This window comes from Urocitellus parryii, chromosome 12, assembly GCF_045843805.1.
Source record: "Urocitellus parryii isolate mUroPar1 chromosome 12, mUroPar1.hap1, whole genome shotgun sequence".
NCBI lineage: Eukaryota > Metazoa > Chordata > Mammalia > Rodentia > Sciuridae > Urocitellus > Urocitellus parryii.
This window is the reverse complement of record NC_135542.1, coordinates 82,582,189-82,607,340: the sequence shown is the minus strand read 5'-3', so window position 1 is coordinate 82,607,340 and position 25,152 is coordinate 82,582,189. Positions and strand designations below refer to the sequence as shown.

General features: G+C 39.7%; 1 protein-coding gene across 6 annotated transcripts in view; it reads right to left on the bottom strand.

The window, feature by feature from the left end:
- Window positions 1–6,633: 6,633 nt before the first annotated feature.
- Window positions 6,634–25,152, bottom strand: part of Ehbp1 (EH domain binding protein 1) — a 305,243-nt gene continuing 286,724 nt past the window's right edge. For all 6 annotated transcript variants that reach the window (XM_077792155.1, XM_026387183.2, XM_026387186.2 and 3 more), the window contains 4 exons: window positions 15,622–15,721; window positions 14,369–14,442; window positions 7,966–8,080; window positions 6,634–7,739 (listed from right to left, as the gene is read on the bottom strand). In XM_077792155.1, coding sequence (XP_077648281.1) covers window positions 7,649–7,739; window positions 7,966–8,080; window positions 14,369–14,442; window positions 15,622–15,721 — 380 coding nt within the window. In that variant the 3' untranslated portion in view covers window positions 6,634–7,648. The remainder of the gene's footprint in view (window positions 7,740–7,965; window positions 8,081–14,368; window positions 14,443–15,621; window positions 15,722–25,152) is intronic.

Below are 25,152 nucleotides of genomic sequence, written 5' to 3'. Positions count from 1 at the left end.
GCTAACAGCCGGGTAGAGGCGCCCCGACGGATCCAGGGGGCCTGGGGCCAGGAGGGATGCAGGGTTCCCACCGCGAAGTCCTTCAAGCTGTTGCGTCTGGGGGCCTGGCCTATGGAAACAGGAGACATGAAAACCGTCACTCTGAGCCACTTCTGCTTCCAGATTTTGTCCAAGGCGAGGAGCCTCGGGATGGGGAGAGAGGCAGCGCAACTGCGCAAGGGCAGTCAATTAGGCTCCACAGGGCCTCAGCATGTGGACCACAGCTTCCTTGTGAAAAGTAAACTTTTCTTCTGGATCGTCACTGCCTCTTTTCGGGCTTGGCACGGGCTTAAGACACTCGTAGGGTGTCGACCAGAGTAAAGAGAGGTTAAAAGTGCAATCAGGTTGGGGAGGTCAGAGCCAGAACCATGAAGTTTGGAAAATCCCAAGTGCAGGCAAAATTTTGAGTCGGGGGAAGTCGGCTCCATGTTGCACAAGCAAAAGTTCCCTAGGCGCCCTGACGGCAGACCGCCCAGAGCGTGAGGGGTTGTTTCGTTTTGTTTCAAATGTTTTTGAAAGCAAGGCAAAAAGGTGGACAATTGTGAGGGTCAGACTGAGTTAACGCGGAAGGCTAACTGCACCTCGGGCTCGCCCGATACCTAGCCCACTTGGGAGACATCATTCCTTCAAAGGTCTCCACCGTTGCGCCCCTGCCCCAGAGCCCGCCATCACCATTTCAGCCGACCTGTCGGTGCTCAGTCACTGAGCGGAAGCTCCCCCCGAAATTCCACCGCACTTCAATCTCAGTCACCGGCCCTGACCCAGCAAGTCGGCCAGAAGACGACGAAGGGACCGCTGTATAAGCGGCAGTTCCAAGACGCCACCGGAGGTCTGGGTTGCCTCAACCCTCCCTTCTTGGCCCGCGCAGGCCGGGCCTTCATTTCCCCCAGTCTGGCTGCGCACAACCGGATCCCATCCACCGGATCCCATCAGAGGATGAAGGGCGACCAGACCAGCGCCCCAAAGGCCCTCGGGGGTTCAGGAAGACTGAGTAGAGCAGGTCGCCTGTGCTCTCTGCCATTCTACTAACTGAACCCGCGGGCCCCAGGACACGATCGAGAATAGAAAACTAGGCCTCATCGTCAAAGCCCACGCAGACTGGAGCTGGAAGGTCGAAGCATGGCTTCCGCAGCTGCTCTGAATCCGTGGCGCTACTCTCAAGGGTCAGGAAGGGGCGCTGGGGAGTGGGACTGGGACCTCAGAGGGCCTTCTCACTATACCCCGCTTCGCGGGAATTCTGCAAAGCAGGCCAGGGAACCCAGGTTAGAGAATTCCGAGAGAGAAAAGTCTGAGCTCAAGAAGACTCCCATTCCAACCCCCGCCTCCGCCCTGGGGGACCCACGGCCGCGGTCAGGGACAGCCAGTTTTCAGGACAAAAAAAAAGGAAACAGCGAGGGCTCTTGGGCCAAAGGAAAATGGGACTCCAGCCTCGGCGATTCTCTGCTAGGGTGCAGCGTGAGTTTTCAAAGACTTTCTCCAAACTTAGCACCAAAGCCCAGTTACTTCGGAGGAGGCGGGGGAGGGGGCGCCGGGCCGCAGCCGCGGTCTGGGGTCCTCCACACTCCAGGAGGGGAGCCAGGCCGCTCCCCCAGCCCCGCCCACCTGCCGGGGACCCGGGAAGCCGCGGTCGTTCTGAGGAGGGGGTTACACGAGTAACCAACGCGCTCCCGGAGTTCCGGGCGGCCCCGAGGTTTTCTTCTTACCTGCCCTCAGCTGTCGGGGCCGCTCACCATCTACCTGGCTCCCTCAGAGACTCGCCGGGCAGCCAACCTGCAAAATAGAGCGGCACCGGAATTACCCCGGGGGCTGATAGAGGACCCCCCGGGCTTCTTTCTTTCCCCAACTTCCTTCCTCCCATTTTTTCCCAGTAGCTTTGTGAGTATCCCTCTAGGTTTCACTTTATTGCACACTTTGTTTGCAAAGCTCCACACACTCCCAGGACCTTGCCTAGTCCGGGACCCAGCCGAGGGCCCTCCAAGGGGGAGGGGGATGCGAGGGGTAGAGTTGGGAGGAGGCTTGGCTGGCCTTTGCCGCTGCACTCCCAGTGCAACGTGGAGGCGGCGGGGACTGGGGAAGTCCTGCAGAGTCACTTTGCAAACTAAATAAATGAAGCAATTTACCTTGTCGGAGTGGCTTGTCTTGCTCGGTTGTTTAGGTGATTGGAAATGTAGCCTGATGAAGATTGATCACCTTTCTACTGCCCTCCCCGGGTATGTGAACGCGAAGCGAGTGCGTAACCGGGCTAGGCCGCCAATCGGGGGCCCTGGGCGAGCTGAGTGACAGGAAGCCGGGCAATGGCTGTGCGAGCCGGGGGTTACCTCCGCGCGCCCCCGCCCTCCCCCGCCTTCTACACCCCGCCCTCACCGCGCGCCCGCCCCGCCCCGGTCGCGCGCTAACTCTGGGGCTCCGCTGGCAAATTCCGCGCAGAGGAAGGCGAGGAGGGCTAACTGAGCGCCGGAGTCCCTGCCGCCGAGGGGCCGCGGATCCCGAAGCCTGCCTAGGGGCCCCCAGCCCTTCTTTCGCCCTCTCGGTGCTCCTGAGGGAGTGGTAGAGAGGCGGGGTGCAGGATAATCGGACTCTTCTCACCGCCCGGCTCCTCGGCCGGAGTGTGGGCGCGAGGATTCCCGGGCGGCGGGCTAGAGGAGCGTGGGTCCCCGGCCCCTTTCGCAGCGCGATGGGCCCCAGCGTCTCCTTTCTTCACCCCCACCTGCCGACAGACGCCGCGGGCAGCTCGTGCCGGCGCAAGCTACTGTGCAGAGCGCGGGAGCAGTTCTGGGCGCGCAGATCCCTCAGCTCCCCCGGACTCCCGCGCTTGGGATAAGCACCCGCAGGGGAGGCGCCGCCACTTACCAGCTCCTCATCATTTCCAGGAGTTCCTAGTCCTTAAAGGTGTTTGCAAGTGTTAAAAACTTCTTTTGAACCGTTGGAACCCTGTGTCCCCTTTCTGTCACACACACCCTACTTCTCAATCTAAGCTTTGGGTAGGAAACTCTCTTTCATACTGCCTCCCCTTCCGAGACGTGGAAGACGTGGAAGACCTACCAGACAGTCTGGTGGGAAATGTGCCCCTAGACCCCTACCCCTCAATTTCTTTTCCACATGTTGTGGAAGAAGCTTCCTTGAGGCGGTTTCCCCGGATTGTTCGTACCGGCGAAGCCCCTTTCCCAGTCGAACAAACTTGCCCAGCACATTTACCTGTGGGGACTTTGTAAAAAGTGTTTTTGGCCCAACCCTGAACGAGGCAATTCTTTTAAATGGCACCTCTTATTGAATGTCAGGCACCACTTTGCTCCCTTTCGAGGAATTCTTACCCCTTCCTCTTAATCTTCCACCACCCCCATCCCAACAGGCGGAGTGAAAAGTTTGAACGGGAGTAAGTGTGAGGGCGAGTCAAAGAGCCGCCAGGCGCACCGCGGTGGGGAGCGCCCGAGCTGCCCGGCCGCGGGGTCGGGCACAGAGAGCTGACCGGGCGCCGGGCGAGGAGGAGGAGAAGGAAGGGGGAGCCCGCTGAGTGAAAAGGGGCCGCAGCCGCCGCTCATCAAAGTGCTTTCCCCTCCCCCAAGCGACACTTTCCTTTGGAGTCCGAATAAAATACGGTAACAGAATATGATGGAGGGCACACTGTTTCCTTAACTGCTTCTCAAAGGACCCGGGAGATCTTCTTAGGACCTTTAATAAGGCTTTGGTCGGTTCTTTTGTTGATCTCTCAAAATCAACTCCTTCTAATTGAAGTTGGAGCTGAAAGCGAGCTAATGTTCAAAGAAAGTGGCCGCCAGACCAACGAAATTACATTTTTTTTTTTTTTGGACGATGAGGGAACATCTAATCAAAGGGGCAAGGAAGGAGGGGTGGGAGTGGGGGAGTACGAAGGAGAAAAGGAGGTTTTACAAGATCCTTCTCTGGTTCACAAAAGTCAGCGACACGGGCGCTTCTCTCCAGAACAAAGACACCGCGGCCCATTCACAAAAGGGAGAGAAAGAGAAAGCAGAATAAAAGAACGAGAGGAAAGGAAGAAAATGGGGTGTGTGTTTGGGGGGAGATGGAGAACCTAGAGAACCTTTAAAGGAAAAGATACAGCACAGGGCGCAACTCTGGCCCAGGCGGGGACACACCTTAGGCTTGCGCAGGCCCCCACCAGTAGTAGCTCGCGAGGCCCACGGTCAGCTGTCCGTGGCCTGGAGCTACGGAGATCCTAGTGAGGTTTTAAAATAGAAATGAAATATCCTCCTGTCCCTTACTCTAGGGAAAGGCGCGACCTAGGGCGCACTAGTTTGTGGGGAAGAGTATGCGGACGTCCTGCAGGGCTCGTCGGGGGGCGGGGGGGCGTCCGCTTGGGTAGCCTAGCGCTGCCAGAGTTTTCGGCCTGTGCCTTGTGTGCCCAGGTTGGCTCTCCGGTGTCGGGACAAGTGCCCTGGCCGGATCCCGAAACCTCTCGTACTCCCGCCTCCCCCCCGGTGGTTTCGCGGCAGCAGCAGAACCTGGCCTGGTTCCGGCATGGCGAGGTGGGGCTGCGTTGCGCATAGGAATGTGCCAGCGCTGTCCCTAAGGCCCGCCGTGCAGGAGTCCGGCGTTCTCGGTTCCAGATGCTGCCAGTCTCAGGGAAGTCGGGAGGTATCAAGTAGCAAGGATTTTTCCCCCTAATGAGAGTATTTATCTAATCCCAAATTGTGGGCGAATTTTCTTAATGCTCAGCCCACAAAACCCCGGGATTAAGAGGAGAGAAAGAGAGAGAGAGGAGAGGGGAGAGGGAGGAGAGTAGAGTGGGAGCGGGACTGAGATGAAAGTTTCTTGAATGCTGCGCAGAGGATTGAGGCGGCGGTCGCTAGGCAAATTTCCAGGTGGGAAACGCTGGGCCAGAAGCCGCGACCATTCTAGCAAACGACGGCGGCGCGGGGAGGGGAAAGTGGAGACAGGTCTGGAGGAGGGGAAGCCGACTCAGCTTAAAATCCATGACCCAGGCGGGGGCGAGGGACCTGGGCCCCGAGACCCGGGTCCAGCATCCAGGTGACTTCGAGGCCAGACCAGACTCTGGAGGACAGTTGGGACAGGGGGAGGAGTTTTGATCCCGAGCCGAGGGTTCCTGGCCAGAGGCGAAAGTTCGGCATTGGCCTGGGTACTGTGTCCAAGCCAGCCTGCAGCCAACGTTTCTGCCCCCGCGCAACCCCCAGACCCAGTGTTTGATCCCACAGCGCGGGCTTTCGGGTTTCGGTCCCTTGGCGTGCTGGGTTCGCGCCTGCCCTGGGGAGCCTGACCTTGGGAGCCCTGCAGGGAAGTCGGGACCAGCACCCTGATCGCGGGTCTGACCTCGCTAGTCCCCGGGGTCCGCGCTCCATCGCCGCTGAGGGGCGTTCGGGCGCCGCGGAGCAGCCCAAATAGAAACCCCGGGAGCCTGGGGACTGAAGCAGGAGGGGCAAGAGGGTCGCACAGCTGCCCCCAACCACTCTAGCAAATGTGGGGCTAGGGAAGGTTTGTCACTTGGCTGGTCCGGCACGGCTTGGGGGCGGGGAAAAGTCGCCTTTCTGCGAGGCCCCTCAGAGGGGAAGTTTCCACGAATCCAGCGTAAATAGGATGGGTGCCGTCCCCGCCAAGCCCCAGGCTGCTTGGGGCGGCCGGTTTCCGTCTGCGAGTGCCCAGGGGGTTAGAGCGGGTTCTGGGTTTTCCTCAGAGAGCAGCAGTTCGCTATTTTGCTCGAATAAAGAGGGCAAATACTCGATTTCATTTAGTTCCATTAACTTTTTTATAACTTAAAAAAAATTCTTGTCATGAAGGAATTATACCTTGGCAACTTTTTATCACCTTGAAAGACCGGCAATTAGAAGGAGCAGCATACTTTTAGAAGGAAATTTTGTGTGTGTGTGTGTGTGTGTGTGTGTGTTGGGGGGGGGGAATGAAAAGGAGAGAAAAGGAAGGAAAGAGAGGAAGTGAGAGGGAGAGGGGGGGAGAGAGATATGTCTAGGCTAAAGTGTAATTGCCAGTGTTTTCTCTTAAGTTTCAGGACTTGTTGAACGAGCTTTCTTTGTTTGGACACCGGTAGACGAGTGATGGAAACTACCATAGAATAGCCACTTTTTTTCTGTGGCGTAGAAATTCTTGTTAGAAGTTCTCTTTTTCTCATCTCATACATACAAACCCGCACACATTCCTCCCCCAATCCACCTTTTCCAACAATAACCTTCTTCCTTTCACTTCAGTACCCACAGACTTGCTGGTTATCCGAAGAAGAGTTCAGAGTTCTCTTTTATATGACTGAAAAACTGTAACAATTAAACAATGCAGAAAATTCATCATAATATTAGCATTTCTTCAGTGGTGTAGAATCACAAATTTCCTCAAATCTTCAACAGAGATGACCCCTTCCCTAAAGAGATAATAGTTTACACTCGTTAAGAATATGACTAATTAGTTTTCAATTTGCATTCGTGTGTCAGCAGGGCTCCTCGGAGATGGTGTAAACTTACTCAACTTCAAATACAGTGCAGTATCCTGCCTTTCGTTCCAGAGGGCCATTTTCCTCATGAAAAGTCTTAAACTTCCACCCAAGTTTTCATTGCAAGAAAAACAGCAGCAGCATTTAAGGTAAGAAAGTTTCTGCTTTTATTGAAAATTTATATACGACTCAGTATTGTAATAAATAAACATAACCATTTTCACAAAAATGACAGTACTATTATGCTAGAGAAGAAAATATTAATGGGGGATTTACTTGTACTGGCAAGACAGACTTTTATCAATACAGAATAAATATTAACAGCATTCTTGACCCAATGTCCGGACCCAATTAAACGTAGAAACCAAGCAAGATGTAATAAATAATTTTCCAGAGAAAAACGTGGCGCATTCTCAGAAGATAAAATTATCTTTGTAAACTGCTGCATATCAATGAGTCCCATCCTACAGCTCACCTTCAAACCACAGGACTTGTCTCAGGCTCCCATAGAGGGTCATCCTCAGAGGAAGGCAGAGAACTCTATTATACTTACAGTGAAATGCAAAACGACTGCAGAAAATCCCACTGGTAATAGAACAGTTTATAAGTATATTGAATATGATCTAACTATGAAATTTAGGTAACAGAGTAAGTGGTACATATGGTAGGACTGGAAAAAATCATTCATGACATTTTTCTTATCCCCCAGTTGCCCCCCTCCCACTGTCATTATGCTATTACCACCAACAATAACAACAATAACAACAACAACAACAAGGTTTCAAATTTTTCTTCCCATCAAAAGAATAAGGGAAAACAATGAGGGAAGCATTTTTCTTTCTTTTTTTTTTTTTGAACTGTTTCTTGAACATCTCCAATACCAATCACTCACAAGGTGTCTGCAAATCTATTTCACATGATTTCATAAACATGACTAGCTCACTCACACTCACACTTTCTCTCTCTCTCACACACACACACACACACAATCCTAAAACTCTAAAACAGGGCTGTTTTAGAGTTCTGTATATCATCTGGATAGGATGGCGGAAAATGGGTGGTGGTGGTGGTACAGAAGTATAATTCAGTCAAACAAAACGTTAAAAGTTTTAAATCAACGAGTTCGACTGTTTCTGGCCTGGGGACCCAAGAGTAAAATGTTGGGAGATTCTAGTCTGACGGCTACTGAAGAACACATTTCTCCTCTTTCTTGGCCATCTTGCCTTTGTTTTGCTCCAGAGTTCGCTCCAAATGCTCGTCTTCTTCTTCGGCCCTGGACGTCAGACAAACAGGAAACAAAATTATTTTTTCTTCGTGGAGGGCAGAGCAGCACTCCCCACTTGCCGGTATTTGGATCCCCAGCGGTAAAGGAATGGGTAGCACGGGGCTAGCAGGAAGCTGCCCCGCCCTTCCCTAGGCCTCTGGTTTGAACTTTCCGCAAACTTCTCGGCCCCTGGGCAGGCGGCCGCACCTGGACCCCAACCCCAAGATCCACTCACTGCTTCTCCTGCGCGTCCAGATCCCTGACAAGCGCGTCACGCTTGTTCACCAGGGCCACCAGCTCATCCAACAGGAGCTGCTCACGTCGCTTCTGGGCCTCGGTCTTCTGCCAGTCTGTAGGGAACAGGAGGCTAGTTACCACGGCAAGGCCTCCGCACCCCCGGCTCCCTCCCTCCCCCTTCCCGCTTTTTTCCACTTTCCTTATATCTCTAAGCAAACTATGTTAATGGATCCACTAGCTAGTGTTTTCTATGGAGTCTGGCTGTTGTGGTGAGGGTGCCACCCCTAAAACTCTACTTTCTAAATATTTCCCGCACATAGAGATGGGTGCGGCAGGGTTGGAACCTGCTAGAGACCAGGTGTAAGCCGGTGGCCAGCGGGAGGTGCGCACCTGTATCCAGGCAAAGTGGGGGAGGGGAGCTGAAGGCCAGAGAGGTTGGCCCAGGGTGGTGGTGGGAGCTAGTAAACGAGGAGGCGGGAAACAGAGATGGGCGATAAAATCATTCTGAAAGGCTAGAGAATCTGCTTGAGAACCTACCCTCCTTCTCCACCCCCACTCTCACCTCAAACAGCCCATTCTTCGCTAATTTCCTCCTCGCTCTATTTTAGCAGTTGGATGTATCTCACACTGGGCGCCATATGCTTCACAATAACTTTAAAAGTAGTGAATCGGCTAATTAGCATTTTTCTTTGAAGTAAAAAATAAATTTGCTCTGCAATATTACACTGCAGCTCTCGATCGCATCACAGCCAGTTTTCTTTTGGAGACGTTTGCTTGGTAGTTTCAAATCAAAGCACTTTTGCAAAGGAAAAAAATAACATATTTCTTTTTGAAACCTCATGTTAAAGGTTGGAAAATCCGATGGGCAGTGATCTTTCCAAGGGTGGAGACCGTTTGCATGAAGGTTTTAGGCCCCAATAATATATTCCCTAATCTTTGCTAGTCTGATAATTAATTTCCTTAAGATGAGCAGCAGTTTCATTTAATAAAAACAGGACCGAATCGAACATTTAAAACACTTTTGAAACCAAAGCCAACTGCTCTGTGGCCAGACTGTGAGGGCTTGTAACTGTCAATCAATTCCCAGTCTACCCCGCCTCCCTCATTAGGAAGGTAAACAATGAAAAGAAGAAGTAGATGATGAGGCAGATAGCAGAACAAATGAGGACCTAGAGGGAAACAGGACACCAGCTTAAAAAAAAAAAAAAAAAAAAAAAAATCGTGGCCACTGACTTTGCAGCCCCCTCCTCCCCCAACAAATGCACTTTCCAAAAAACAGAGAAGTGCAATCCTTTCGGGTTTCTCTCTTCTCTCTCCATTGCCCTGGGCAATCATGTTAAAACTCACATGGCTGGTGCTTATTCAGATAAACCTAACAATGCACACCGCTGGTTACCATGTGAATCTTCACAAACCACACAAGAATGTGCTGGTTCAAATCCCCCCCGACCCCCTCCAAAGCAAAATTTATTCAAGACAGCAAACTGCTCAGCAGCTTTATGAAAGCAAATGGTGCTAGAGGGAATTCTATCTTGTATTTACAAATTAAAAATTAGATGCATCATCATGCAATAAAGGTTAGAATAGCCGCAAAAAGCTAGAATAGTTTATTCAATTTGATCACTATTCCTTTCATTATAAGCTCAAACACATAAATATATAAAAATGAAACATGCCATATATTAATTATCTACATTCGATACAAAACATCACAAAATAAATACATTAAATAACGAATCATTATTATATTCTTATTTAAAAAGTGAAATATCCTATAGCATGGAGAGAATAAAGAAACCATTATTTTGGAATCCTTTTTTCTGAGTGAAAGAATTCTAATAAGCAAAACTAAGAGAAGCCATATTTATCTCAAATTTACTCTCTTAAAATGCAACTAAAGACAGAAATGCTGTACAATTTTCTATCTGGTTTTTAAAATAATCTTATTCTAACCAGCAAGTAAATTAATAGACTCTCCAGGCTAGAAAGATCTTTAAGGTCATTCATTCTAAATCCAGATGATTGCAGTTCTAGAAATATTAATTCAGAAAAAAACTATTAAATTTATAACAAAATTTTATAATTATTAAATTTAGCATTGATGAATATTATTTAATTTTTAACCTCAAGAAATCATCCTGATTATAAGTTTAGATTTATAATTCTACTAAAACATTTTGATATCATCTTTACAACTAGGAAATAAACTTTCTCCACCATACGCAAAAAATATTATCAAATTGAAAATTTTAGAAATTTAAGAAAAAATAAAATTTAACAACAGGCACATACTCTTTTAAATTACTCCTATGAACTTGACCAGACACTTTCACAGCTTTAATTAATAACTTAAAACACCAGCACTTCTTTAACATTTGAAAAATTAGGATTTTTAACATATGGATTAAAACGGAAACTTTTTTTAATCCATGAAGTATTTAAAAAAATCTTTAATCTTACCTTTTCCAAGCTCACTAATGACATTTCCCATTGGAATAAAAGCATTTTAAAATTAACAATATTTTGATGATTTGCATCATTTAAGAGTTAAATTTGACATCAGAATTTTAAGTATTCTAGCACAAGTTTATAGGATTTTGCATATTAAATCTGCTATTACTACATTAATATCTGTTATGAAATATTAGTCAATTATACAGCAAATAGCTATTTCAGTGACCAGATTGTACATTAGCCAAATTAGACATTTATGTATTTGCTTTCTCACAGTACAAATAAATTACATATATATGTACACATATATGCACACATACATATTATATATATTTGAATGCTAATTTTGGAAATTAAGAAAATTATTTTGCTCATTTCTTTGTAAAATACTACATTTAAAATTGATCAAGATTTACACAAGATATTCACATGACTAAATTTAAAGAATCCACTTTTAAATAGCTACACCTAGACATGTCATGTTTTAAAAATCTGCAAGTAAGTTTCTGTGTTACCTGTTATGCATTTAAAAAAAAGGATTACTCACCTATAACACCAGTCACAGCTAGCTAGCTGCACTGACTTTGGCTTGGACAGACTACAATGTGGGTTCTGATTAATTTAAAGATTCCAGTGTACTTTTGCTACAAAAGCCATATCCTCTCACAACAAATAGGATTAAGTTTTGATGCTGCATTTGAGCCAAAGTGTTGAAATAAAGAGATTCTGTTTATGTCCATCTGCACTGAGCTGTTTTGTTAATTTAAAAACTCTTTTTCATATATAGGGCCAATTATTCATTCCCCAATTCAGTTTACTTGCTGAAGTTGATAATTACCTTGAAAAAAGGCAAGAGAAATACCTATAAACACTTTAATAGAAAGGACCTAAAGTTCTTGTAGTAAACCTTCAACCTCGCCACTATAAATAAGCCTGGCACTTTGATGAAAATTAACACTAGTTTTGTAAAGAGCACATTGGGGGATTGCAGTCAAGTCTTATCTTTAGTTCCAGTCAACTAGCAATCCTGAAAGAGTTTGCATCATCATCAGAACAGGCCATTTGATAGGATTCTACTGCTGTACCTAATCAATCTATGGAAGACTGTGGCTGTGCTGTGTAACAAAGCTAAAATAGATTTACAAATGGGGTTTTAGGGGATAAGCTCCTCCACAGGATTACATATTGATTTTAAATATAAAAAGCTTATCATATAAACCATAACTACAAAAATAGTGAACCTATGCATAAATCCCTTTAGAAGAGCACCCACTTCAAACTCTAAGCCAAGAATAAATCAAGATGTACAAAATCCTAGAGAAGATCCATTTCTTGTGCAGAAAATGAACATACCACTTTCTGAAAGCCCACCCCAATGTGTGCAGAAATGAATTTATCTTTCCTGAGGGGGCATTAAATAATCTGGAACAACAACAACAAAAAAAACTATAGGAAAAGTATCTAAAAGATGTTTGCTAGCTTGAGGGATCCTACAACTTAGCTCAGTAGAGTGAAACTCCTGCTATGAAAACACCTCAGGAAAAAAGGGTAAGAATAAGGCCAAAGTGATTATAGATTCTCAGAAGAATAGATGTATTGAATATTTTTTCTCTCAAACCAAGCTGTTAATATTTATTTCAGTGTACTATGGCTATTATATGCCTTCCACTTGATGAATAGTTTCAGCAGCAGATTTACTTGAAATGATTTTAATTTTTTTATTTATTAATTAAACTATCTATGGCTAATAAGAAGAAGAGATCAGGAAAGAAGAGAGAAATGAACTTTAAAACAAAGAAAAGTGAAACAAAACCAACTATTATTGACTATTCATGTTTTTCTGTGGTGTTTTAACACTCAAAAAGGCTATTGAATTGCTTGTGTGTCCATTCGAAGGGCTGGCTGAGAGGATACTGTCTTCACAGAGTTGATCTTCACAATGATCAGCACCTCTCTAAGAGCCCTGCCCACATCCTGCCCAGGCTAGTGGGACAGGCCTCTCTCTCCAAGAAAGTGTCTTTATTTGTAATCAACAGGCTGTTCCTTTCCTCAAGTCTCCTTTTTCCCTCAACCAGCAAAGGAAACTGGCAGAGAGATTCCAGGCACTGTCACATATGGGACAATGTAATTTAAAGAGAGAGAGGGGGGGGGGGAGGGAGGGAGGGAGGGAGGGAGGGAGGGGGGAGAGAGAGAACAATAACTCAAAGCCCTGACAACTGCACTACAAGCATTTTAAAAAGAAAAACATTGTTTTCCCCTCTTCTTAAAAGAATATGAGTTTCTACTGTTCCTATGTATGTATAAAAAGATTAGGCAGATAAAATTTTAGATTATTTAAGACTATTAATTCTGTATATAGGAATAATACTGTCATGCATAAGGTCCTCCTCTTTAAGTATTTTTTAATAATACTGGCTTTGGGGTATAGAACCAATGTCTGCCTTAAAAGTCAACTCTATATAGGAGAGGATGGGTAAAAAAAATTCAATAACACTTTATATTAAGTGTAATGTATAATGAATCTATAAAGAATATACTGTATAATGAGATATATTATACATACTATATATATATATACATATATATACATATATTCCTATATAAATAGTATTGCTGCATCTACTTTTCAACTATTTAGCTTTTCCAATTCCAATCTCCTTTAAAGACTATGCTATGACTATAAAAACTACTTATGGAAGAAAAATACTGTTTAGTGTACTTGTGAATTTTTATTTCAATGGCAAGTTTCACAAAACTGCTTAAATAATTTTCACAAATTTTATTTCCTATATAAGTGGTATAATTTAATACATTTAGAGAGTCATTTGAAAGAAATTGGCTAACTGAAGCCTTTTAAAATAAAGTAAATCAAAATAAAATAAATTTCTAAATGAGAATATCTAAATGTCACTGATATTTATAAAATGAGACAATGGATATAAAAGTAATTAAAAATAAAACTTCTGTAACATATAAGATAGTAGGTAGATAAATAGGGTACTTTTTACTTGATGACAATATTATATTAAAATATTTTAAGAATATAAGACTTCATTTGGATTTCCCTTACAAACTTAAATTTCTAGTTTCTAAACTAATTAGAATTGACTTATTATGGATCAGGTACCTTATCAGGTGAAGAACAAAATTACCATGGACAGTCAATGGGTTAAGAGGTCAATATAGAATAAGAAAATCAATTTGCATTGATTAAACAAAAGATCCATTTTACAGAGCCCAAAGGATTAGCTTTTAAGCAGAAATCTTTGAACTATAAGGCATTTTCAACTGAGAGATATGTACAGAGAAGGGCATTATAAAACACCTAGGAATTTTTACAAAAAAAATGCATAGTAAATGCTATAGTTGAGGTGGCCAATATTTATTGACATTATAAACATGCACAGAATTACTATATAACTAGTTAAAAACTTTCTGAAAAGTGTGAAAGTGTGTAATTTTTTTCTTATGCCAATCTTTGCCTATTTACTTAATAGGAGCTAGACTCTTAAGATCTATAGTAGACTGCACAGTGACATATTTTAATGTTGCCATCAGTTAAATATTATGGTAAAATTTAGAGTCTAAGGTTAAAAATCAAAATGATAAATCTTTTCTGAACCTCTTCAGTGGAAATAACTTTAAATGGCATATAAGTAAAATGTAATTAAATCAATCCTCCTTACATTTTTCACTTAATGGAAATTTAAGCTACCTGAATCAAAAGTTAAGACAATTTTGTACTTAATAGCAAACATAATGATTATCTATCTGATTAGAGTCCTTAGATTCATATGTATACTACTTTCTACCAACAAGGCATTTATTTACATGATTCCTGTAGACCTTAGTAGAGAAGATATAGTAAAACCAGACATGTATTGCACTCTTTAAATCTCTTTGACAATTGACACCTCATCCACCTCACCCACCACTGTATTTCTTACCTTCAATAGCTAGCATTGCCCGCAATTCCCGGTTCAGCAGTTCATACCGCCGTTCCAAATCATGTTCTTTTTCCCTAGGCAAGTTGCAAAAGTTCATCAATATGCTAATTACTAAATCATTAAACACTTAAAAGAACCTTTAGGTTTCATTGATTTTAGGACTCATAACTGACTTTTCTCTTTAACTTTAAGCCACTCCAAACAAATGATATACAAAAACCTAAAATCTTTCTCAACTGAATATTTACTAATGCTATTATTTTCTTCTTTGAATTCTTGAATGGCACAGAGGTATATTTTAATCTGAGGATAAGTAGTCCCATTCTTCAAAGCTTCTTGTATTAGGTGCCAGATATAAGACTACTTTCAAAAATGTTTTTTATAGTTCATAATCAACACTCTTTTATTCAAAACTCTATGTGAAAAGATTATATAAGAAACATGAAAATATTACCAGCACAAATTTAAAAATGGAGACAAAGATTCTGGATTAGTTAAGTTTTGTGCTTCATCATAATTCTTTTATCAAGTTCAGAAATGATAGGAATTATAAAAGTAGATTTTTCGAACAAAATAAAAGATAAACCTGGCCATTCCCACACTAGGTGGCATACCATAAGAACTTTGCTAGTGAGCAGAAAGGAACAAGCGTTAGTGAACTAACACCAAAGACTAGAATGTTTACATTTGATCTATTCTCCATTTAACTTTAATTCCTACAGTCATAAAAAGGTCACTTCTATTTAAGTAATTAAGCTCTTATCCCAAAGTTTAGATTAACATTATCTGTAAACAACAAATGTATTTTTGTTCTTATAAAGTGTTATTTTATTTTTAACTTAGAATTTGTTCAATATAAAAAAAGAATTTGTTCAATAAACTTCAATTTTATTTTTCTAAAGGGTTTTCCTCTAACCATTAATATAAACCCAAACTCCTTTTTCTGCACAAGTGATTTATTTCCAAAACATAAGAACTGTTTATATACCTTGACTTTTTGTAAAACAAACACTTTTTCAGTGTTTAATCGCTCCATTTACAAATTTTTACTGTTTGGATGGAAACAGTGAAAAAAATGTATGTATATATGTATATTTACTTTTTAATATAAAACATACTGTAATAGAGTATAAAATATACTGTAATTTCTAAGGAAAGAAAAAAATTGAGCTCAATAAATAGGAAACTTTAAAGAAGGCAATAACAGAAAGCCTAATGCTATAGGAAAAACAAGCTCAGTCATGAGTACTTACAGTAGAGAAAGCTGGTTCATTCTTCTTATTAAGGCATTTTTCTTATTAACTAACATAAACCATTCTTGCATCATAGCTTCTTCTTCTTCTGTGTTCTTTGCTGTGTATAAAGAGTTACTTCTTATTTATATGACATTTTATAAGCCAAATGATGTTAAAAAACTGTTTAGCACAAGTTTTTTAACATTACAAAAAATATTTTAAATATTCCAATACTATATATAAAACTGCTTATAATAATATAAGATTAAAGTCCAGGACCTGAAAAAATAAATTAAGCCAAACTTCTAAAGCTGACATTTTTCAGCATGTATATTTCAGTCCCCCTGGACATACCTATAGATCATATTAACACTAAGTACTGTAAACAAAATGTTCCTCCTTTTAAATCCTCCCTAGAGGCTGACTGGCTATTATGTTTCAGTGAAGAACTGATGGTGATGACAGACATATGGTCATGATTAAAAAAAATTGAAAAATCATTATGAGGATCATAAGACTAGCAGAAAGATCAGAAAAATCCAAAGATTGTGTGAAAGCTTCTACTTGTATCAATTTAGTTTTTCTTTTATTTCCTCCCTCAAAGTAAACTAAAGATTATATATATGTGTATGTATATGTGTGTGTGTGTGTGTGTGTGTGTATAAATATAAGTTAAAAAAAATATATATATATATATAGAGAGAGTATTACAAAAAGACACCAACGGGTCTCTGTGAAAAAAAACACATTACAGTGAAAATAATGTTTAGAAAACATTTGATTAGAGAAACAATCTAAAGTTTGTAAAGTTACTGATTTCATAAGTTATCCTTCATACCCATTCCATCATCCGTATCACTCTACTTCTCCCCACAACACGCCAACAAAAGCTAGTATTAAGGATTATAATACAGTACACCATGTACTTAGTATTGTTCAGGCAGAAGTAGCCCCTAATTATACTCAAGAAAAATACCGATTTTTCTCACATTTTTCCTTCCTCTGCCTTCACATTTTACCTAGTCAAATTTATAATTCTTAGCCTTTTCTCCCTGAATTCCATCTATGCTTGGTTTATTGCTTTACTAAGCCATTATTTAATATTATCATTCCAACATCTGTATAGAATTCATGGGATTAAGTTAAATAGCTAACAAAACATTAAATTTCCCAATTACGACTATTATCCCTGAAGTTTTATTGTCTCTTTAAATGAGATGGTTTCTTTTACATTTCAAATATTATGAGTCCATTTTAAAAATTCAAAAAATATAGAGGTATATGATTGAATAAATGTCAAATCCTCTTTCACTGACCCCACCCTTTCTCACCTCCTCACTTCATTTTCTTTCTCCAGAAGTAGTATATTTCCTCCCAAATCAGACAGCTCAGCTGTCTATCAAACACATGTTTATACTTTATCTATAAACACATCTAGATTTCTCTCACAGATATGAGTTCATATTATATTGTATCCTATGATTTATTATATCATGTGTCCAAATATCTTCTTCATATTGATGCATAAGTTATGGGCATTCCATAATTAATTTAACTATTTCTACATTAATAAAAATTTAAAGATATTTAAAAATAAAATAGAATATAAAAAACTGATCTGTGTACAAAAGATTAAACATGTATTTCAAAGTATCCCTATAAAACAGATATGTGTTATTCATCTTTGGGGAGAACAGTGGGGATATGTGCCTTCATTAAATGCTGTTAAAACTGAATGGTATGAAGCCGACTTAGGATAGATTCTTTTAGAGTCTGAACAAAAGTCTTTATTGTTTTACAGTATTTTTAATCTCTCCTTTAGGGTAGCTGGTTTTGTATTCACTTTGGACCATGTGATGTCTTGACACTGGTCATGTGATACAGGCTGCGATAGGCACAAATCCCTGGGTAGCAACAAAAGAAGAAAGAGTAAAAAGAAAAAGCTGAGAAAAAGCTTGCAATTTGGAAAAAGGCCAATTGTACCCTGGTGAAAGCTTTTTTGATCAGTGAAATGACACATGTGTGCAATATTAATAGGTGTAGATTTTATGATATTTTATTTTCTGATTAAAGACTTAATTCTTGTGTTTATAAACTAAGTAGCTTCTAAAAATATAGACATATTAAAACTTTGTTTTGAGATTAACTTAACCTTTAATTGAGGCTTTCAGGCAATACTAGAAGCAACCAGCCTACTCTTAAATTAGCATCATTTTCTTCAATGGAACACCGCTTCCTTGAGTATAACAATATTGATGTGGAACTGTATTATTTTCAGTTTAACTTATGCCTATGATTTCTAGGTAAGAATCCAAGATCCCCTGCCCCTAATTGTTAGGAAATCTCTAATAATAAAAGAGTCTCATGTTTCAAAAGGAAATAAGCCTAATGATAAATATTTAAAGACACATTATACATTGTTACATAGATTATTTAAATTAATTGAAAAACATCTGTATCACTAAATCCTTATCTGAAATTGTATATGATGGAAATCTATTGTAGTAATAAAAATTAAAGTTTCTTCTAATCCATCACTACACTATTGTTTTTAGGGGTTTTAATTTTTTTTTTTAAATTTAAAAAGCTCTTAAAAGCCAGTAAGTTGAACCATTACAAATTAATCCTGACTTTAATAACTGGTTAAAGACCCCTTTAGCTTTATAAGTAACAAAAAATATTAAAGCCTGTGATCACAGTGAGCTTTTCTCATTTCTCCTCTAACCATTTGTTATTTAATCCAATACTAGTAATCCAATTTGTCCATCAGACTTTTAAAGGGCAGAATGCAACTTCCTCAGCTTAGACACTTTTCAAAGTACAATATATTTTTCAAATGAATGCTGGATGTTTCATTTTTCCCAACTGTTCCTAGCTCTAATGCATGAGGAAAAAAAGAACAAGATGAACATTGTTCATACTGATTAAGTAAGAGCTCATTAAAGAGCTGTCAGTGCGGTACTTTGAATATGCATGAAGCATATAATCAGATCTAGTACCGTCACTAGAGGAGAATACGGTAAGTACAAAGGATTGATTTAATTACTTAGAGTGGGCTGTGGTGGTAAAGCAGTCTTGTTAGCGCAAAAAGAAAAAGAGGTTGTATTCTGGCACTGTTATAAAAAAGGCAGTTTTAGCTTCTGCCACAATACCTAATCTCAGAATAAAGCACTTTACATTGTAGCTTAAAATGAAGACTGTCATTATATTATAAAATGGCCATAAATCATTTAATCTTGTTTAACCTCACCTAGCTAACTACCTCTCTTTCAAAATTATCTTTAATTTGTAATACAACCACATTTTTGTCACCTCAGAACTAGTACTGGTATTTTTTATAAATCTTAAAATTTTTTCAATTTCATGATCTGAAAAATTCAAGACATACTATTGAAGGCCATTTTGAAATAAAAAGTGACTTCTACAGTCCAGTATACATTTACTAAAATTTAAAATAATACCTGGGATGTTGCATTATATTTTAAAATATGGTACACCCCCTGTTTATTTTATTACCAATTAAGCATCATAAAAGCTACCCATTTTCACCTTAATATTAATAGTCTCTAGTAATATATTTTGTATTTTGTTTCCTTTAAAGACTTCTGTTTTTTATTTTGCCTCCAGATATATAATGTTCTTTCTGGTGTCACACACTCTCTTAATGTCAGTTTTTTTTTCTCTTAATCAATTGTAGTTGAAGTATGAATTGTGAAAATTATTAAGAAATCAAAACAACGACAATGGCAGGAAAATAGCTGTTAAAATGACTTAAAATTATTCTTCCTCTCACACAGTTAATAAAAAGAACTTCATAGACAGCAGCACATTTCACACAGTACTACATGTAATATACTTAATAAATATTAGTTGACTACAGTAACTACCTTTATATTCCATTTCCTCAAACAAACAAGATTTAAAGTTATATAATTTCATTTAGGAATTCATTTACTAATCCAAGAATTTGTATGTAGTTTTCATTTATTTTTTTCAGAATTAGTGTTTTTTCAGTATGTTTCAAATGAATAAAAAAATGATGTCAGTATCTTGGAATTATTAATCATATTTTATTTTATTTTTGCAGTGCTAGGGATTAAACTAAGGATCTTTTGTATGCTAGGCATCTACCACTGGGCTACAGTGCCAGCTCTGAATCTTATTTTAAAAACTGGCTTCTAAATAAACTTTTCCTAATATTCTTTTCAGTATAATATCATCTATTTACAAAATTATATTTTAGACAGTGAATTCTTATATAAATGCAAAATAAGGAATGATAAATACAATTGTAGCTGAATATAGGATGGATTCAGTGGGAAAAGGTAAAACCACATAGTTGTAATAGTGTTGTTATACATGTAAACAAAGCCAAGGTTTTCAACCATGAAAACATTAAAGAATGCTGAAATCTTGCCACAATTCCATAGTGGGGAATGGCTAACTAGTATCAAATACAGCTCTCTTAGTACATCACATCAAAGTTAAACCAAATATAAAACCAAAAATACTGACATTAAAAATTGTCCTGATGGGGATTACAGAATGATATTTAAAATACTTTATTACAATGGAGAGACACTTGAAGTATCCAACCAGCTGTTATCAGAGAAGATTTTACTTAATGGAGGGGTCAGAGGCATCAACTCCAAAGCCAATAAACACCATTGTCAAACTGTAGTTTCCCAGTTTTAGAAAATATTTAAACTTAGGAAAGAATTAAAGCTATATTAAGAAAATAAATTTTACTATATAAACAAGTGTTTCTGCTCCAAGAATATTCCTAATCAACATTAAAGAAGAATATTTTATAATTCTTATTGACATTTTAGCATCAATTATCTTATTTGTTTAACATGATATATTTACTATAGTTTTAGGAATATAAACTTTAGGGCTGGGGATGTGGCTCAAGCGGTAGCGCGCTCGCCTGGCATGTGTGCAGCCTGGGTTCGATCCTCAGCACCACATACAAACAAAGATGTTGTGTCTGCCAAAAAACTAAAAAATAAATAAAATTCTCTCTCTCTAAAAAAATAAATAAATAAACTTTAGGGAAAATGTTCCTCTTTGTTTACATAAAATAAAAACTAACACTCTCTCTCAAAATAAATACATATTTTATTTACCCATTTGGAAAAAAATAAATGTGGGGAGATATTTGAAGCCACATCATTCTACAGGTCTGACAGACTTCCATGCATGTACTTCCTATGGAAGTAGGCATAGACAGCTTCATCAGAGTTCTTCCTCAATTAACTTATACACAATTTATTTCTTTTTTTTTTTTAGAATTTTTAATATTTATTTATTTATTTATTTTTTTAGTTCTTGGCGGACACAACATCTTTGTTGGTATGTGGTGCTGAGGATCAAACCCGGGCCGCACGCATGCCAGGCGAGCGCGCTACCGCTTGAGCCACATCCCCAGCCCCCACAATTTATTTCTATAGGTTGGAAATTAACAATTTTATTGAACCAACTCTTTAATGGGGTATGAATAGACTGTTTTTATACCAAAGGTCTATGTTATATTTCTGAAAAGGTAATAAACTAAGCTCAAAGTTAACAAAAAAAGCACTGAAGTAGTCATCATGGGAAAAAGTATAACTGATGAAATTTACTTATAGTTTCCTGGTGTATTGTTGGGGACCAAAACCAGGGTCTCATACATGCTAGGCAAGTACTCACCACTGAGTTACATCCTTAGACTATAGTTTAGTATTTTTTAAAAAAAATGACCTATGAGATGGGGCTGTATTCATAACTTTTCACTGCTAAGAGACCTTAAAGTTATTAATATGATACATATTAAGGCAATGCATACCCCCCCGCCCCCCAGTACTGAACTATACCACTAAGCTACACCTCCAGCCCAAGTGCATGCCTATTTTATTTATTTTATTTTTACTTTTTGTAGTGCTAGGGATTGAACCCAGGGCCTAGCGCATGCAAGGCAAGCACTCTACCAACTGAGCTATATCCCCAGCCCAGAATGCCTATTTTCACTACCTATATATGGGTATTTAGCTTAAGTTCAATTGCTGAGGCTGGTTTCGAACTTGCAACCCTCCTCCCTCAGCCTCCCAAATCACTGAGATTATAGGCATGTGCTAGCAAGCCTGGCTTTAAGTTAAAATTCTCAGAACTCAAGGGCTGTATTTATTTTTTTGAAGGTACATCTAACATATTTTGTAAAAAGAGAAAAAATACAGTCACTTTTACAGACATCAATCTACAGAACAAACAGTATTTTACTTGGAGAATCAATTATGTACCCTTCAATAAGGGGGAAAACTTGAACTGTGAACCACTCTTACACATGGATAGCATTCCTGCCCCAGTTCTTCCGCCTCCTTAAGTTTGGACTGTACCAGGCAGACTCCCCTTTACCCTCTCCCTGTCTAAGAGCCATCTCACAGTCATGTCATGTGAATGACTACAAAGAGATTCTAGCCAGCACAGTGGCTCATGCCTGTAACCCCAGAGGCTCCAGAGGCTCAGACAGGAAGATCGAAAGTTCAAAGCCAGCCTCAGCAACAGCAAGGTGCTAAGCAATTCAGCGAGACCCTGTCTCTAAATAACATACAAAATAGGGCTGAGGATGTGACTCAGTGATTGAGTGCCCATGAGTTTAATCTAAACAAAAAAGTTCTAAAGGTTCTAGAGACAGAGACATTAGTGTTAAAAGACAAACATGAATAAAATTATTTCTTGAAAAGTGGGAGCGGAGGAAAACTATTTCTATTTTAATATTTGTTATTTTAAGATGTGGTTTTTAAATACAGACGTATACATAAGCATGTTCACTTTATCCAGCGGCACAGGTGGGTTTGCAGCTGAAAAAAACAAAAACACTGGATCACCACTGGACACTGGATCACCAGTGCCATTTCTGCATACAAAAGATAGTCACAGCCATGGTGACACAGTAATGTGACTGAGCACCAGGTAGTGAAAGTCCCTTACAAAGGGTTTTAGAGATTTAAGAATAAAGTAAGTCAGAGACAATAGCACACATCTGTAATGCCAGCTACTTGGGAGGTTGAGGCAGGAGGATCCCAAGTTCAGCCTGGGCAACTTTGTGAGACTCTGTCTCAAAAAAAAAAAAAAAAAAAAAGAACGAACCCAGAGTGTAATTCAGTGGTAGAGCACTTGCCTAGAATGTAATGAATGTATGAGACCCTGGATTTGATCCGTAGTGCCACACACATACCTCCACCCCTCAAAAAGAAAAAAAAAAAAAAAACCAAAGTAGATCATGGGATATTGATGAATTCCAAAGAATGAAAGAGATAAATTTTAAGATAAAAAATTACTGACAAGTGGAATACTTCTAAAATTTTATTATTATCAAAAATAAAATTTACAGTCTGAAGTACAAATTGATATAATTTGAAGAAAAGCAAAATGTTTCACTAGGAAAGTAAGTTTTCATCCTTTTGTGTGTGTGTGTGTGTGTGTGTGTGTGTGTGTGTGTGTGTGTGTGGTGCTGGGGACTGAACCCAGGGCCTTGGGCAGGTGAGGCAAGCACTCTACAAACTGAGGTATATCCCCAGCCACAGTTTTCATCATTTTTTTACAGGAAGGTATTTTGATATTAAAAGCACTGCTCCTTTAAAATCAGTTTATGAAATTGTCAATGTAGATGAAGTAGCTGATTTATTAAATAGTGGGTGAGAATGAGATTGGATTCATTGAATATAGAAAATTAAATACAATTTTTAAAACAAAAGGACAAATTCAGGTAGGTTTACCACAGATGTGCTTTTTCTAATAAAGTTTCTCCAAAGATATATTATGTAGTTAGCTACTTTTCTAGGTAGTTTCCAGTTTGCTTAAAGTCTTTAAAAATATCATCAAGAAATCTTCAGAGCCTCCAGTTTCCAATAATAAATGAATTAAAAAGTACTCCATTGTAAAACCTGTACAGTTATGTTCTCTTCTATTCTACTCCTGCTTTGATCAAGCCTAGATTCAGATAACCAGGCAATACTAGATACAAGCTTAATTATGTACCTTCTTAATTTATTTTATTTTTTGTATACAGCATGCCTGTATTTATTTGTTAAGTTTTTTAATGAGGTGCTAAGAATTGAACCCAGTGCCTCTTATGTGTTAGACAGGTGCTCTGCCACTGAGCTACAGCCCCCGGCCCCCTTATTATTTTTTTAAATATATATTTTTTAGTTGTCAGTGGACCTTTTATTTTATTTATATATGGTGCTGAGGTTAAAACCCAGGGCCTCACACATGCTAGGCAAGCACTGTACCACTGAGTCACAACCCCAGGCTCCCTCTTTATTTTTCAATTGCCAAAAATAACACACAGAAATTGTTTTGGAATATGTACACATTGTGGTATGTCTAAATTGAACTGATTAACATAGGATTACCTCATATAGTTTATCTTTTTTGGAGTGAGATGAAAGCACTTAAAAATCTACTCTCAGCAATTTTCAAGAATAAATTTTAACTATCGTCACCATGTTATACAATAGAGCTCTTGAATTTATTCCTTCTGAAATTTTGTACTTTTGACCCTAGTCATTCCCACTTTAAACCCTACCCTCTGTACCCCGTTCTCTGATAACTACCATTTTACTCACTACTTCACTGAGTTCAACTTCTTTATATTCCACATATTAGTGAGATAATTGTGTTTGTTTTTCTTATTTCACTTAATATAATGTCCTCATATGTACCTTAAATATCTTTATTCCATGAGGAAGAGCTAAAGGGAATTATTCCTATCTTCTACTAGCCTTTGGCCATATTCATTCTCAAACCACAGAAGCTTAAGCAAAGAAGGATGGTGCAGAAGCTTCTGTGGCAGATTTCTAACTTGAGCAGGGTTTCAGTAATTACACATCTTGAAACAAATGCAGTGAGTGCTGTTTTTCCAGGGCAGATGACTGGTTAGTTTCAGCATTGTAATCCCTCATCCAATACCCCTTTAGTTTTCTTAGTGGAGCTATTCTCTTCAGTACAGTACACAAGAGACACTCACAATGGACTTGTGCCATTTCCTAAAGACATAAGAACAACAGTGTCAAAGAGACACTGCCATATTTCCCTCATCATGTCACTGACAGCCAATAACTTCCTTATAGAGTGGAAATAATGGTAATGATGATGATGATAATAGCATGGAATATTTAATGAGGTTATACAACTTACCTAAAGTTAGCTAGTGATGGAACAGTCCTCAAATAGTCTTGTGAACCACCATTCTTAGTCACCCACTTAATACATGAGGACTCATAGGTAATTGGTCTTAACAAAACAGGCTCTTTATTTTGAGTTCAGAGCAACTTTAACAAAACTTTCAGAGTGACTCTCATAAATAAACAAGCTAACAAACAAAAAAACCTATCTCTGGCATTAGAGGGGTAGAGCATTTGCCTAGCACATACAAGGCCCTGGGTTTGAACTGCACACCCCCCCCCCCCAACACACACACACACACAAAAAAAAAAAAAAAAAAAGAAAAAGAAAAACAAATTCCACAAAAACCCAAACTACCTTTGATAGATAATAAAACTCACA